General features: G+C 50.0%; 1 protein-coding gene across 7 annotated transcripts in view; it reads left to right on the top strand.

The window, feature by feature from the left end:
- Nucleotides 1-16,231, top strand: part of rasgrp4 (RAS guanyl releasing protein 4) — a 223,122-nt gene that overhangs the window by 68,762 nt on the left and 138,129 nt on the right. For 6 of the 7 annotated variants that reach the window (XM_052044432.1, XM_052044431.1, XM_052044430.1 and 3 more), the window contains exon 2: nucleotides 9,440-9,621. In XM_052044432.1, the coding sequence (XP_051900392.1) occupies nucleotides 9,440-9,621 (182 nt within the window). Of the gene's footprint in view, nucleotides 1-9,439; nucleotides 9,622-16,231 lie in introns of those variants that run through there. The other variant, XM_052044434.1, reaches the window with a different exon arrangement.

Raw genomic sequence — 16,231 nt, 5'->3', positions numbered from 1 at the left:
GGAGTCTGCCTGCCCCGACCTTGTGATTTGTCCCGACCTTCCCTGCTGCCAACACCTACAAGATTCGCCTGATCTTCCTCTCTCTCCCGGCCCTATCCCATTCCCCAGCCTCACCCGTCCCCTTCTCCCCCACCCCCAAGCCCACGACTCACAGCCCAGCAGATCCCTCCCTCAGCCTTCAGAGGAGAGTGGGAGCTTGTGTGAGTTTGGAGGCCTCTTCTGTCTCGCATATCGGTGGTGTAGGGCTTCTACAGATCTAGCGCGGGCCTTCACTGAGGCACATAGCAGTATGGAGATGATGGAATTCTCTGTGGAACGAGCTTGTTTCTGTGAATACCCTTGTCCCAGGAGCAACACCCTCACTGAGGTTTGCTGCAGGAACACAAGATGCTCACATTTCTCCAAGCCGCACTATTGCTCGGGAAGGACAGGGTTCTGTGAGTGCAGTCACTGTGGCGATGCAGGTGATGCAGTCCACGGTTTGTCCAGGAAATCTGGGCCAGGCGTTGGTGAGGGACCTCAGTTGGCCAGGTTCCTGCAGTCATCCCTCAATCAGCGCCAGTTGTTGGTTAGTGATTGGATTCTCAACCCTGACTGCAGAGGAAGGAGCATAAAATCAGCCTGACTGCCCAACACTGGAGGGTGTCGGTGTGGGAGGGTAGTGCTGATGGAGGGGTCACTGTCGGAGGATAGAGCTGATGGAAGTGCTTTACTTGGATTGTTGGAAGCTTGTGAGATGATTGAAGTATCACAGGGCCTTGGCCAGGAGACATCGCTGACCACCTGGGGACTGCAGGACTTGTGTCTTTCTGGACTCACCGACCTGCGGTAACTCCCAGGCTCTTCCTCCCCTCCCAACCAGGTGACTGGTGGCCTGTTGCCTTGGTGAGCAACCCTCCCACCTCTGAGACCCAGGGGACCTGCTGTACGGGGACGTTGCCCGAGGGAAAAGAAAATAAAATGTCGACACAACATTGTGGGCTGAAGGGCCTGTACTGTGCTGCAGTGTTCTATGTTCTATGAATGACATTCGAAGCAGCTTCGAGTGTCCAGAAAGGGGCCTCGTATTTGGGACAAAACTAGGGAATGCTGGGAGCACTGAGCAGGTCAGGCAGCACCTGGGACCTGCTGTGTGAGCCGGGGAAGTGATACCGGTGAGTTTTCAGTAGGAGGGAAGGTGGGGAGGGATGTGTCAAATATCTCATGGAGTCTCAGCGCAGAAACGGGCCCTTCGGCCCAACGTGTTTGGACTCTGATGGCGAGTTCAAATGGCCTAATAGGGGCCAGCTACTGGCACCTTAAAATGGCAGATGCCGCTCCTGAGGTGCACCTAATAAGAATTAGAAGGCATTTGTTCCCTGGGACCTGCTCTCTATTCAATATGATCTCAGTTGCTTCAGAAAATGTTCTCGCCTAATGTATTATTCTCTCATTCTCCAAGTCCAAACATCTCTTGATTGAGGGATGGTGGGTTTGTCCATGAGGTGGGATTATGTAGAGTGGGACTGTATCCTCTAGGGTTTAGCGGAAAGAGAGATTTCCTTGTAACTTGCAAAGTTCTTAATGGGCTCGCCGGGCTGATGCAGGGAGGCGGTTTCCCTGGCCAAGGAGTCCAGAGGCAGGGGTACACCCGAGAATTGTGGGATCAGCTCTTCCAGATCGGAGTTCCAGGAGGAATTCCTTCACTCAGAGGCTGGTGAACCTTTGGAGTGCTCTGCCTCGGAGGGGAGTGGAGGATGGGGCATCGAGTCCGTTCACAACAGAATGACAGCTTTCTCAATCTCAGGGGATTCGAGGGGTGTGGGACAGGGGAGGAAAGTGGTACCGAGGTAGACCAGCCATGATCCTGATGGGCACATGAGGGGCTGAATGCCCTACTCCTGCTCCTATTTATGTACTTACGAGCCTTGAATATACTCAACACCGAGGCAGATGCGGTGTTGAATTCTGCGTCCAGTTGATTTAATGATCAGATCCCTTGCTTTGTAGCTGATGGAATTTATTTCCAAAGACGAGGAGGGTGGCTCCCATTCCATTGTGTCTTCCCATGTTTCGAGTCCCCATTTTTGGATTCACTATTCTCCCTCTGCCTGTGACTCAGACACAGTTAGCCTGGCTTTGCTCCATGCTCCTGTGCCTGCCCCGGACTTGTGCCTGCCCCGGACTTGTGCCTGCCCCACCTCCCAAGGTAGTGCACAAGGTGTGGGAGTGGCTGAAGGGTCTTTGCTCAGCATCCTTTGCGCACTGTGGGAGCAGGGTCTGCTCCAGAGGAGGGGAGAGCGGGGAGTGTGGGACAGAGGGCAGGCGTGGAGTGGGGTGATTGAGGGACTGGGGATGAGAGGGCTGCAGGGTGGGAGCTGGTTGTGGCGGTAGTTGTTGGAGCTTGGCGATGATTGTGGGTGGGACTGGAGGGTAACGATGGTCACCTTGTTGGGGGTGGGAGCCGTGAGGGGAGTCTGTAAGTAAGTAAACTGGAGACTCCGAGCTGAGCTGGTCACCAGCGGCAACTGTACGAACGGAGAGAGAAAAATCCCATCTGGCTGATTGCGGCAGCTCTGGTACTGACAGAGGGAGATACCCGAGGTTGGAGAACTGGAGACTGAGTTAAAGCGTCTGCCCGCATTTCCATTTTGGAAAAACTCTGGCCAATGAAATAAAGACTGCTGGTCATGAGGGGTTCCCACCAAACGCTTGGAACAGGAATCAGAGAATTAGTACAACATGGAAAGAGACCATTCATCCCACAGCCCTGTGCTGGCTTCCCACAGGAGCAGTCTTGCCAGTAATCAGTTGCTGACCGACTGGACATGGGAGCTAAGTTTAGACCAGCTGCTGAGCGGAGTGTCTTTCCTGAGCAGCAATCCCCTCCATTTAATAACTGTTGCAGGTTGGTGATTGTGGGTGGGACTGGAGGTCAAGAATGGTCAACGTGAACATGAAGACCTGGTGCTGGTGTTGTGTTGTCAGGTTACTAAGTGGGGGCAGGAGCCCCCAACAAAGCATGTGAAGCAACTGGATGGGCTCTGAGGAGATGGGAGCATGTCCCGTGTGAATTGATGACGAGTTAATCTTCACATCTTACCCGGGTCAGGATCTGACTACTTTATGCGATTTAGAGGTTTATTCAGCTTGGGGATATGTGCCTGAAAATGTAGTCACACCTCACACTTCCAGGGTTGAACGCCCACTTCCTGTGCCACAATAACGCGGTGATTCCACCCTCACGTCCTCCGTCAGGCTCCCAGAACTCCATGCGAGCTTCCTTCCACTCTCAGGAACTCCCGGAAAGTCACTGGGGGTTCGGAGACTTGGTGCAAACTGTTGGGATATTGAGGGAGAGAATAGAGAGGGGCACACACCCTGCTTCAATCCTCCACTAGTGGCAAAAGGGCACAGTTAACCTCACAGCTGTGCACATACGTGGTTGGAACCGGTGATGCGACAGGTCTCAGGGTCACCAAAAGGCTTGACCAACCTTCGTCTGCGGCTAACTCTAGACTTCCCTCCCTGTTGATTGACCACCACGTTCATAGACTGTTAGCTGCCTGTGGTGATGAGCTCAGGTGGGCATGGGTTGGGCCGAAGGGCCTGTTTCTGTGCTGTCTAACTCTGTGACCTTCCGGTGAAGGTGCTCACAAAGTTTGGATGGGGAGGGGGCTCCAGGATGCAGACCCAGTGATAATATATTCTCAGGTCAGGATGGTGTATTGGGAGGGGAACCTGCAGGTGTTGGTGCTCCCCTGCATTCATGCGGGAGGGGGGGGAAATGTAGTTACTGCAGAACGTCTGGATCTGACTGGATCGATAGGAAGTTGAGGATGTCCCAACCAACTGGGCAGTGAAAGAGTAGACATCTTGAAGCACTTTAGTGATAAAGGAAATGGGGCCACTAGCAAAGCAAGATCCCATAATCATGACTGAATGTTGTGTGAAATCATTCTTTTGCTGTCTCAAGGATCAAGGACTCTGGACACAAGCTTTGTAGACCAAAACTAGTTTAATCACAAAGGCAAACGCGGGACAGAATGGATGGGAACAGACACACGCTCACTCACGCACAGGATATCACGAACACGAGAGGGGATCGCAACTGGGGTAAAATACACTCACACACAAACACACATACTGATACACACAAGCGCACAGTAACAATGTACAACTTCAGAATATAACACTTCAATGCCTGTCTCACAGTAGCACTGGCTCTTAACGCTCCCTGAATCTGAGTAAAACACTTCCTGACCATGTGGTGATGCACTCTTACCAATGATCTCTGCAGCGTTGTCTCACTACTCCTGGGGTCATCAAAGGAGGAAGAGCTAGGGGAAGCAGCCCTTAATATGGTGCTAGGAGGCCGGGTGGAGCCTCACTGTTGTGATTTAAACGAGCCAATGGTGTGGGAGTCAAGGACAAAGGTTCCTGCCACAGCCAATGGTCAGACAAGTTCAGAGGCAAAAGGTACTCTCACACCTGAGGGGTGGGTGGAGCCTCACCTTGATTGACAGTAGTATCACTTCCGATCAGAGGAGCAATGCTGTCCTCCGGTCAGCGGGGGTCAGTGTCGTTACTGTCACGTGTCAGCCATGTGGATTGCTCACAACACTGGACAATAGGTGAGCAGTTGCTATGTGCTGAATTTGTGATCCAGCAGCTTGTGTGCAGTAAGTTACTTCTTCACTCTGTCAGTACAAGCAGATGAAAACACATTCCTGCCTGAAAGGTGATCTCCGAGACTTCAGTGTTGACCAGAAGGGAAGTCTGTTTTTCAGTGCTACCTTACTGTTCATTTATCTGAAGCAGGATTTGAACCCATGACGTTCTGACCGAGCCAGAGATTTCACCTGAGCGAAAGGATATTTACCCATAGAACCAGCATGACCAAATTTTGCAGGCAGCTGTGTATTTTCAGGGTGGAGCTGTTTACAGGAGGGTGCTTTTCAGCAACCGTTGTTTTTACAACTGAAAAGCTTGTTTGGCTTTGAGGGTTTGGCAAGAAGGATGGGAGTCACATGTGGCCGAGACCAAGCAGGGCAGTAGTTGTCATTCATTCGTGAACTAGATGGCCTGCTGGCAACTTGAGGTGACTACTCTGGCCCACAGTTTACCTACATTATTGGCGTAATAGAACAGCTTCTTCCCCACTCCTGAACCGATCACCCCTTCCACACAGTGGTGCTGCCACGGTCTCAGTCTCTTAATTCTATCTCTCTCGATTACTCTGTTATTGTCACTTTAGCATTCCTTTCTGCAGTACCTCAGATGGCACCACAATCTCTGCATCGTTCTGCTGTTTTGCACCACGTACACTGTTCACTCTGTGAGCTTTACACGAACATGGAATTTCATTGCACCCTGGTGTATATGACAGCAAACTAACTAACTAACCCTGTGTGTTTACCCAGGCTCACAATAGCTGTGCTAACCTTTCCTTAACGTGCCACTGAATGACCTTGTTACAGCAGCAGTTGGGGTTGAGTGTATTTGAATGGCATTTATCCTGTCTTGCAATTAGGAGAGTTTATAGCACATTTCAGCCCATGTTGTCCATGGCAGTCATTTAGGTTAATCCCACCCCACTTGTCTCGTCTGCAGCCCGAAGGCTATGGTTCCTCAAGTGTTCATCCAAGTACTTAGTCTCTCCTTATGAGGATAGTTCTCCCTCCTGGTAAACCTGCCCTGTACTCTCGTGGCTCTATCACATCCTTCTGTAGAATGCTGTCCAGTCCTGTCCCTAGTACAGTCATAGAGTCATACAGCACCGAAACAGGCCCTTCGGCCCAACTGGTCCCTGCTGGCCGAGATGTCCAACTGAGTTAGTCCCATTTGCCTGCGTTTGGCCCATATCCCTCTAAACCTTTCCTATCCATGTACCTGTCCAAGTACCTTTTAAATGTTGTTAATGTACCTGCCTCAACCACTTCCTCTGGCAGCTCGTTCCATATACTGACCACCCTCTGGGTGAAAGTTTGGCCCCTCAGGTTCCCAATAAATTTCTCCCCCCCCCCCCTTACCTTAAACCTATGCCTTCTAGTTCTTTATTCCCCAACCCTGGGAAAAAGGCTGTGTGCATTCACCCTATCTCTGCCCCTCATGATTTTATACACCTCTATAAGATCACCCCTCATTCTCCTACGCTCCAATGAATACAGTCCCAACCTGCTCAACCTCTCTCCATAACTCAGTCCCTTGAGTCCTGCAACGTCCTCACAGATCTTTTCTTTCTCTGTCCAGCTTAACGGCATCCTTTCTATAGCAGGCTGACCAAAACTGAACACAATATTCCAAATACGACCTTATCAATGTCCTGTACATCAGTCTAGTATAACATCCCTACTTCTATACTCAGTGCCCTGACTGATGGAGGCCAGAGGCCCAAAGGCCTTTCTTCATCACCCTGTCCACCTGTCACACCACTTTCAGAGAACTTTGGGTGTTGTCTAACTACTGATTTACAAACATTCTCTTCGCATACTGTCACTGCACCGTTAGCTTTCAGGGCACACGTCTCGGATTATGAAATTATTTTTCACTGTAACAAGTCACATACCACTCTCCACACCCAGGAATTCACTGCAGAAAAATATCCACAAATACACTTTGCTCAACCTTTGTGTTTCACAAAATTCTGCTTAACAAAATCCAGGAGCATAGCCCAAGGAATGACAGCTCAACCACTCTCCCCCTCCCTACCTTGCATCCCTCTGAGTTCCGCCTCATCCTCCCCGGTGAGGGGGAGCTCCCCCTGGTGACTGTGCGAAAGGGTTTGGGGGAGCTGAGTCAGTCGGCAACGGCAGTCACCTCGGCCCCGCTCCTGACCACTGCAGCTGGACCGATGGAGGTTCCTGTCCTGTCTCCCCCTTCAGCGTGGGTGATCACCTCTGAGCAACACGACGCAGCCTTCCCATGTCGTTGGACAGCAGCCTACAGGAGGGGGGTTCTGCTGTCCTGGAAACCTTTTACTTTTGTGTTATTAAAGCCCTTCTGTGATGTGATTTAACTTTGTTTGATACTTAATTGATGTCAAGGGAGTTCTAGATTCATAGAGCTATACAGCACAGAAACAGGTCCTTTGGCCCAACACGTTCATGCCAAAAAAGATGTCCATCTATTGCTAATCCCACTTACCTGCATGTGACCCATGTCCCTCCTCACCTTTCCTGTCCACGTACTTGTCCAAATGTCTTTCAATCACTGTAATCGTGCCCACCTCTTCCAATTCCTCAGGCAGTTCCTTCCATACACCTACCTCCCTCCCACTCCATCACAGATATGTCCATCCTCGGCCTCCTCCACTGCTGGGAGGATTCCAGGGGCAAACTGGAGGAACAGCACCTCATTTTCCGTCATGGAACCTTGCAGCCTGACGGCATGAACATTGAATTCTCCCACTTTAGGTAACCCCCACGCCCTCCCCAACCATGCCTCTTCTTCCTTTTCCCAGCCTACCTCTCTTTTTTCTAACCCACCCCCCGACTTTTATCTCTCCTTACCCTTAACCCACCCCCGGTGGATCTGCTCTCCCCTCCTCCCCCACACCTGCCCATCACTATCTCTTACCTGCATCTACCTATCGCCACCCTGTGCCCACCCCGCCTCCCCTCTTCTGTCCACCTATCACTGCTCTGCTTTTCCCTCCTATATATTGGGCTTCCCCCTTTTCCTATCTTCGGTCCTGACCGGAAACGTTGACGGCCTGCTTTTCTCCACGGATGCTGCCTGGCCTGCTGAGTTCCTCCAGCATCATTGTGGTTTTCATCTGGATTCCAGCATCTCCAGTCCTTTGTTTCTCTAACTTGTCCCTCAGAGTCGTGTGATGAAAGGTCTCAGAGCGTCGAGTCATACACCATGGAAACGGGGCCTTCAGGTCACACACCATCAACCACACACTTCCACTAATCCTACACTAATCCCATTTTATACTCCCCACTTTCCCATCAACTCTCCCCAGATCCTACCCTTCACCTAAACTACGGGCAATATAGAGTAGTCAATTAACGTATATGAGAGGAAACCGGAGCTCCCGAAGGAAACCCACGTGGTCACAGGGAGAACATGCAAACTCCACAGAGACAGCACCGGAGGCTGGGATCGAACCCGAGTTCCTGGAGCTGTGAGGCAGTGGCTCTACCCGTTGTGCCACCGTGCTGCCCAAGGGATTAGTGTCATCTTCTGGTGGAGCAGCCTCTCATCGCTCGTGTGTTGTGCCTGACTCGATTGAAGCAAAGGAATGTTGAAAGTCGGTGCAGGCCATTGGGCCCATCGAGCCCAGTCCACCATTGGACACGGCCATTGCTGATCATCCACCTCAGGACCCGTTCCCGCCTTCCCCACGTGCCCCATGGTCCTTCCTGCAACATATCCAGCTCCTTGTTGAATGTATTTAATGACTGGGCTTTCATCACTGGTGGAGAGATCTACATGTTCACCACCAGTGGGTAAGGCACTACCTGCTGATCTCAGTTTTAAACAGTGTACCCCATACCTGGAGGTCATGACCCCTGAGTCTGGACACCCCTCCACCGGGACATCCACCGGGACAGACCTGGATAGGCCTGTTCGAATTTCACAGCCTCCCTTGTTCCTCAACGCTCCAGTGACTATCAACCTTATCAACGGCATGTCTGGGGTGGTGGTGAGTGCGACCTTACACACCGGGAGTGCGGTGTGTCCGCACGTGGAGTTTGATGTGACCTTACACGCTGGGAGCAAGATCGCCAGTCGTCTGTCCCCACCCCTTTGATGTTTGTGGGATCTCCCTGTGCAAGTTCTTGCCTTCCTGTGTAGGATTGACTGTAAAGTGGTGCAGCAGGTAGTACGGCTGCCTCACAGCTCCAGAGACCCGGTTCGGCACTGACCTCGGGCACTGACTGTGTGGAGTCTGCACGCTCTCCCTGTGACTGTGTGGGTTTTCCCCGGGTGCTCCGGTTCCCTCCCACGACCTGCTGGGAGGTTAATCAACCTGTGAGTTGCCCCCAGAGCAGGTTGGTGGCAAAGGAATCAAGTTGGTGAGCATAAGTTGCAGGGCTAGAGGGGGACAATGTGTGGGGGGGACGGGCCGGATGGGGTTGTCCTGCTGGGCCGAGGTGGTCAGCTTCTGTGTTGTTGTAAGGAGTTCTGTTTTTGCCTACTTTATTCAGTGAAACATCAGAGGGAGTGGAGGATTGACTTTCTCTTTATGGAAATATAATTGCTCAAGGCATGAAACGTGAATCGGAGAGGCACTGGGATACAATGGCAGTGCTGGGGCTGTACATTTGCAAGTGAAAGTGAATCTTTCCTGATGGCGGGAGTTTACTCCCTTTTCTAATCTCTTTGTTGCTTGACGTATTTCGTTCAGTCTGTCATGTGAGGCACAGCTGAAGTCCTTCTCCCTCTCTCGTTCTTTTGTTCTCACTCTGAGCTGCTCGATTTATCTGCCGTCTCCTCTCTCCCTCCACAGGAAGTCTCGGCATGAGTACCAGAGCACGCTGGGCACCAAGGCCACTCAGCGGCAGTGCCGGCGTCGAATGACCTGCCCCAGCCCGGCAGAGATCAGCAAGGCCAAAGCCATCATGTCCATACCTCCGCTTACCAAGGCACTCAGCATGGACGAACTTCTGAAGAAATGCATCCAGTCTTTCGGTGAGTGCTACTTTCAAATACTGACTGTGGACTGTGTGTGTGTGTGTGTGTGTGTGTGTGTGTGTGTGTGTGTGTGTGTGTGTGTGTGTGTGTGTGAGCTGTTTCCAAACTCTTCGTGAATTGCTTAGTTTACATTAGCATTTCACAAACAAAACTGTGCAGGTCTGGAGTGGGAGTGGATGGGGTGGAGGGCTGCCGCTTTCACTGGGTAAACGTCACAAGGTAATTTGCAGGTAGGACACAGAACATAGATCAGTACAGCACAGGAACAGGCCCTTCTGCCCACAATGTCTGTGCTGAACAATCTGAGTCAGATTTATCATCACTGACAGATGACATGAAATTTGTTGTTTTGTGACAGCAGTTCAGTGCAGGACATATAAATAGTGCAAATAAAAAAGGAATAATGAGATAGTGTTCATGGATCACTCAAAAATCTGATGGTGGAGGGGAAGAAGCTGTTCCTGAATCATTGAGTGTGGGTCTTCAGGCTCCTGTACCTCCTCCCCGATGGTAGGAACATGGAGAGGGCATGTCCTGGATGGTGAGGGTCCTCAGTGATGGATGCCGCCTTCTTGAGGCAGCGCCTCTTGAAGATGTCCTTGATGGTGGGGAGGGTTGTGCCCGTGATGGAGCTGGCTGAGTCTACAACCCTCTGCAGCCTCTTTCGATCCTGCGCATTGGAGCCTCCATACCAGACGGTGATGCAACCAGTCAGAATGCTCTTCACCGCACATCTGTAGAAATTTGTAAGAGTCTTTGGTGACAGACCAAATCTCCTTAAACTCCTAACGAAGTAGAGCCGCTGGCGTGCGTTCTTCATGATTGCATCAACGTGTCGGGCCTAAGGTAGATCCTCTGAGATGTTGACGGCCAGGAACTTGAAGCTGCTCACCCTTTCCACTGCTGACCCCTCAATGAGGACTGGTGTGTGTTCTCCATCCAGAGTTGACTCAGCTTTTTCCATATGGAAGAGGAAGGGAACAGTATGTTTTCGGGATTTATTCATTGGTAACTGTTTTTCATCTTTTGAACAATTGTCTAACAAATACAATGTGCCTAGATCACGCTTTTTTCGATATTTGCAGATTAGAAATTTTTTAAAAGCTACTATACCCTCCTTTCCGACACCTTACAAAACTGAAATCACGGAAAAAATTTTAGGTGTCAATCCTTATCAGAACGGCTTGATAGCAATAATCTATGATTTAGTTATGAAAATACATCCAGAATCACTGGGCAAAATTAAGAATGAATGGGAGAGTGAACTCCAGACATCTTTACCGACAGAGACATGGAAGAAAGTTCTTCATTTAGTTAATAAATCTTCAATGTGTGCCAGACACTCGTTGATACAGTTTAAGGTAGTTCACAGGACCCATATGTCAAAAGATAAGCTAGCCCGTTTTTATCAACATATAAATCCTATATGTGACAGATGTAAATCAAATGTGGCTTCTCTGACACATATGTTTTGGTCCTGTCCTCTTTTGGAAAAATATTGGAAAGATATTTTTAACACTATTTCAAATGTATTGAAGATTGATTTACAACCTCACCCTATCACGGCAATTTTTGGATTACCAAGGATAGAGTCTGGCCATTTATCTGCCTCCGCTAACCGTATGATTGCCTTTGTTACCTTAATGGCCAAACGATCCACCTTGCTTAAATGGAAGGATCCAATACTCCCTACTACTTTTCAATGGTTCTCTCAAACTATATCATGTTTCACTTGGAAAAAATAAGGAGTGGTACTGTTGATCCTTCGCTTAAATTTGAAGATATTTGGAGTTCATTTATTCAATATTTTCACATGATATAGATCCCCGTTCAATAACTTTTCAACTTAGAGGAACGGAGTTGACACCATAATATTGCTCTGTTTCTACTGAGAAATTTTAGCCCAGTCTTTTTTTTTTTGTTTGTTTTTTGAAATTTTTCTGTTTAGCTTAGTTTGGTTTGATATATTTATAATTTTTCTTATTGATTTGGGGATTTTTTTTCTCTTTCTTTTTTTTTATTTATATAATAAATCTTTTTCTTTCCTTTCCTTTATATTATATTCATTTACTAAGAGATCGTGGGATCTTTATTGTTCTTTATGATTATCTATGCCATGATTGTTCCCCTGATCTCTTTGTATTACATGTACAAACATTGATGTTATATATTAATCTGTATTAATTTGAAAACTAGTAAAAAGATCGAAAAAGAAAAAAAGTAATTTTGCATGATGCAAAATTAAACTAAATCCCTTCTGTCTGCACGTGACCCATATCCCTCCATTCTCTGCATATTCATGTGTCTAAGAACCTCTTGAATGCCACTATCGTACCTGACGTACCAGGACTCCTTTCTCCAACAGTCCTCTGCTCTGGTACGTCAGCCGTGTGATGGCACTGACGTCTCAGTGTGAACCCTGGTGCCAGCCCTTTGCCCAGCTGGTAAACTAGGCCTGGCAAAGTGCAAGGGCGGAGGGCAGTGACTTTCATTGGTGACCACAGTGCAAGGGCACCAACTTGAACAGAAACTTCTCAATACATGACGCCATTCAGCCCATCATGTCTGTCCTGGTCTATGAAGAGCTACCCAGCCTAATCCCACCTCCCAGCACTGTGGTCAAGGCCCTGCAGGCAACAGTCCACAACCAGGTACTGTTTAAACATGATGAGGCTTCCTGCCACCACCACTCTTTCAGGCAACATGTTCCAGACCCCTGCCACCTCTGGTGGGGGAGAATGTTTTCCTCATCTCTCCTCTCACCCTTCTACCAACCACTGTAACTCTGTCTTTGCCCCCTCTGCTGAGGGAAATGGGTCTGTCCTATTTACTTTATTTGGGCCCCTCACAATTTTATATTCCTCAGATAAATCTCGTATAATACATGTAAGTAATATATACAGTATAGGACTTGTAGAAGTCCCCCCTTAGGAGGTTGACCTTACAGAGGTTTATAAAATCATGAGGGGCAGAGATAAGGTGAATGGTCACAATGTTTTTCCCAGGGTGGGGGAGTCCAAAATAAGAGGCACAGGTTTAAGGTGAGGGAGGAAGGATTCAAAGGGGAGCTGAGGGGCAAGTTTTTCACACACAGGGTGCTGGGTATGTGGGACAAGCTGCCAGAGGAAGTGGTAGAGGCGGGTGATATTACAACGTTTAAAAGACATTTAGACAGGGTCATGGGTAGGAAAGGTTGAGAGGGATATGGGCCAAACGCAGGCAAATAGGATAAGCTCAGGGAGGGTCCTTGCACGGCATGGACAAGTCGGGCCGAAGGGCCTGTTTCTGTGCTGTCTTGCTCTATGACTCTATCCAATCTTTCCTCAAGTTACAATATTCCAGTACTAGCAACAGCCTAGTGAATCTTCTCTGCACCCTATGATCAAATCTCTCTGTGATGTGGAGACACAGTGCTCAAGTTGTTGACCGCCTGCTTTTCTCCACGGATGCTGCTTGGCCTGCTGAGTTCCTCCAGCATCGTCGTGTTTTTCCTCTAGATTCCAGCATCTGCAGTCCTTTGTTTCTCCAGCTGTGGTCTGACTCCTGCTGTATACGGATTCAGTACCAACCCCCTGCTCTTGTATTCTACACCTTAACTAAAATGGCTTTTTACCACCTCATAGGCCTTGTCCTGTCACCCGATGGACGTACACCTTAAGATCCCTCTGTTCCTCTGCACCACTCAGTGTCTCCCGTTACAGTGAACTCCGCGTCCTGGACACTTGGTGCCAGAATACAGACGGTACCTCCTGATGGACATGCCCAGCGAACTCCACACTCCCAAACCATTTCACTGCAAACCCCTCATGGGCAAAGGTTGTGATCTCACTGTGTTTTCCGACACATCACTCCAGTAGTGAGTGGGTTTCCCTCGCACAGCTGTGTGGGGCAATTGTGAGTGGGGTTCCTAGTGACAGGGTCACATACCGGAGATCAGGATTGAACCCGGGTCTCTGGCGCTGTAAGGCAACAGCTCTACCCGCTATGAGGTAGCGGCTCTACCCGCTGCGTCACCATGCCGTTCTTAGTCTCTCTCCAGGAACTACGGTAGAAAAGTCTTGGATGACATTCCCTAGAAGGAGAGCTGAGCCACGAGAGGTTAAACCCTGGTCCCATCGGACCTCAGCTGGGGGTAAACAATCCTGTTGCTACCCAACAGGTCATCAGGGGCACTTCAGCCAGCATCCTTCCACCACTGTCACCGAAGCTGGCTGTCTGAGCGGTCTGTGGGAGCTTGCTGTGCATGGAACGATGCCACATTTCCCCTCAGCGACGCTTCACATGTACTTCATTGACTGTAAAAGTGGTGTAGCTGGTAGTGCGGCTGCCTCCAGCAACCCAGGTTCAATCCTGACCTCGGGTGCCGTCTGTGTGGAGTTTGCAGGTTCTCCCTGTGACCGTGTGGGATCCCCGGGCCCCCCCCCCCCCCCCGCCCCCCGGGTGCCCCGGTTTCCTCCCACATCCCAAAGACGCGCATGTCGGTAGGTTAATCAGCCGCTGTAAATTGCCCCTAGTGTGCAGGTGAAAGGTAGAATCTGGGGGGAGTTGATGGGACCGTGGGGAGAATACAATGGCAGTAGTGTCGTATGTGGGTGCTTGCTGGTCGGAATGGGCTGGATGGGCCAAAGGGCCTGTTCCCATGCTTCGTGACTCAATGACTTCTGGACCCATGAGATGCCCAAAGATCACACGTTGTTCTGAAGCTGGGTGCAGCTCGTACCCACAGATGGTGGAGGACAAAGATCAGCCTAAGATTGTTCTAAGGGCACATTTCACTTGTGGTTTCGACTCTGTCTTTGCATCTGTGCAAACTTGAAAGTACACAACCTCAGATCTGCAGCGAGCCAGCACATCTCCGCAGCAACCCCTGTCCAAGAATTCCGATGCTCTGTGTTTCCGACTGTAGGAGACGTCCTGGAGCTCTCTGAGCATCTGGATATAACTGGACGGCTGTGGAAAAGGGTCAGGAAACACTAGTGAAAGAAACCAGGACACAGGCAGGCAACGATCGCTCGGTGGGCCAGTGTCCTCCCCGTGAGCTCCTACTGTTCTCCTCTCCACTCCCAAGTTCCCAGTGAATCCCTGGATGGAACATGGACAACTGGCAGTGAGAAGTAAGGGCAGGTCCTATGTACAGCAGGATCTCATTTAAATCAGGGAATAGTTCGGGGCAGAGTGCTGGAGCAGTGACTATGTTATTGGATCAGTAATATTGAGTTCAAATCCCACTGTGGTAGTTAATTAAATGGCTTTTTTTGAAATAAGAAGCCCACTTGTGTGAAATAGTCACTATGTAACAACAGTGCTGTTGTAGAAGCCCGAATGGATCACTACTGGCCCTCTGGGTGAAGAAAATTCTTCTCATCTCAGTTGTAAGTTGCCCTTCTGACCCAGCCTGGCCTTCGTGTAACCAATGAGGTTGATGCTAAAATAAAAATAGAAGATGCCGGAAGCACTCAGCAGGTCGGGCAGCATCTGCGGAGAGAGAAACAGTTAATATCTCAGCTTGAAGACCCTTCATCATGGTTGAGTCTTAAGATGGTCCAGTGAGCTATTCAGCTCAAGGGCAATTAGCGATGGGCAAAGAGTGCCCATGTTGCCCAGGTCCTGAAAACAAATTCAAACAGAGGCCCTTGCCCAGATTCTCTGGGTCTGGGGGAGGGCCCTGTGTCGCTGGAGTCAGGTGAGGGGTCTGGTAGGAGGTCAGATTGTGCGCTGAGCCAGTTTTAGCGGCTGCACCGGTTGGAGTGGCTCCTCAAACCAGAGAGGTCAACTGTAGCATGGAGCAATGGACCAAAGGCCAAACTCCGCACGTCCTGGTCACTACAACTGGCCCATTCACTGCCCAGATCGATCTGGGGGACCCTCAACATACAACCTACGTATGGGGCCTGAGGGTAGAGGTGGAGAGAGGTTTCCCCCAGCTGGGCTCTGCAGAACCAGGGGTCGTGGTCTCAAAGTACAAGGGGGTCAGCTTTTTAGAACTGAGATGAGAAGAAATTTCTTCACCCAGGGGCTGGTGAACCTTTGGAGTTCTCTACGTTCAAGCGAGCAATAGGATTTTGCAGATTGAGGGAATCAAGGGACTTGCATAGTGTGGAAAGTGCGCTGAGGTAAACAAGCAGCCATGATCTCATTGAATGGCACTGTGGGCCGAATGGCCTCCTGCTGTTCCTATTCTTTACCGTCACTCCACCTCTGGTGCGCTTTCTGCCCGGTGACTTCTGGCACTGTGAAACACAGGTCCCGATGACTCAGACGAAGTTGGGGGGTGGGGGGGGGGGGGCGGCACGTCTTTGCAGCAAAGCTGGTGGCCAGGGCTATCTCCAGCTCCAGGATCGCCCTGACTCTCGGATCCAGGAGAATGTACACTTACCGACGCTCGTACACAGTCTCGGCTGTACAACCCACCACGGAACTGTCTGACTGACTATCAACTCAGCACACCGAGCTCACATTTCCTTACAATACAGAAGGAGGCCGTTTCACCCATCAAGATGGTGCCAGCTCTCAGAGCAATCCTATCAGTCTCATTCTGCCTGCTTATTTCCTCGTAGCCTCCACTCTCTCTCACATCCCCAACACCTGCCCCCAATTCTCCCACCAA

This window comes from Pristis pectinata, chromosome 35 (assembly GCF_009764475.1).
Source record: "Pristis pectinata isolate sPriPec2 chromosome 35, sPriPec2.1.pri, whole genome shotgun sequence".
NCBI classification, from domain to species: Eukaryota; Metazoa; Chordata; class Chondrichthyes; order Rhinopristiformes; family Pristidae; genus Pristis; species Pristis pectinata.
This window is presented reverse-complemented; position numbering and strand designations above follow the sequence as displayed.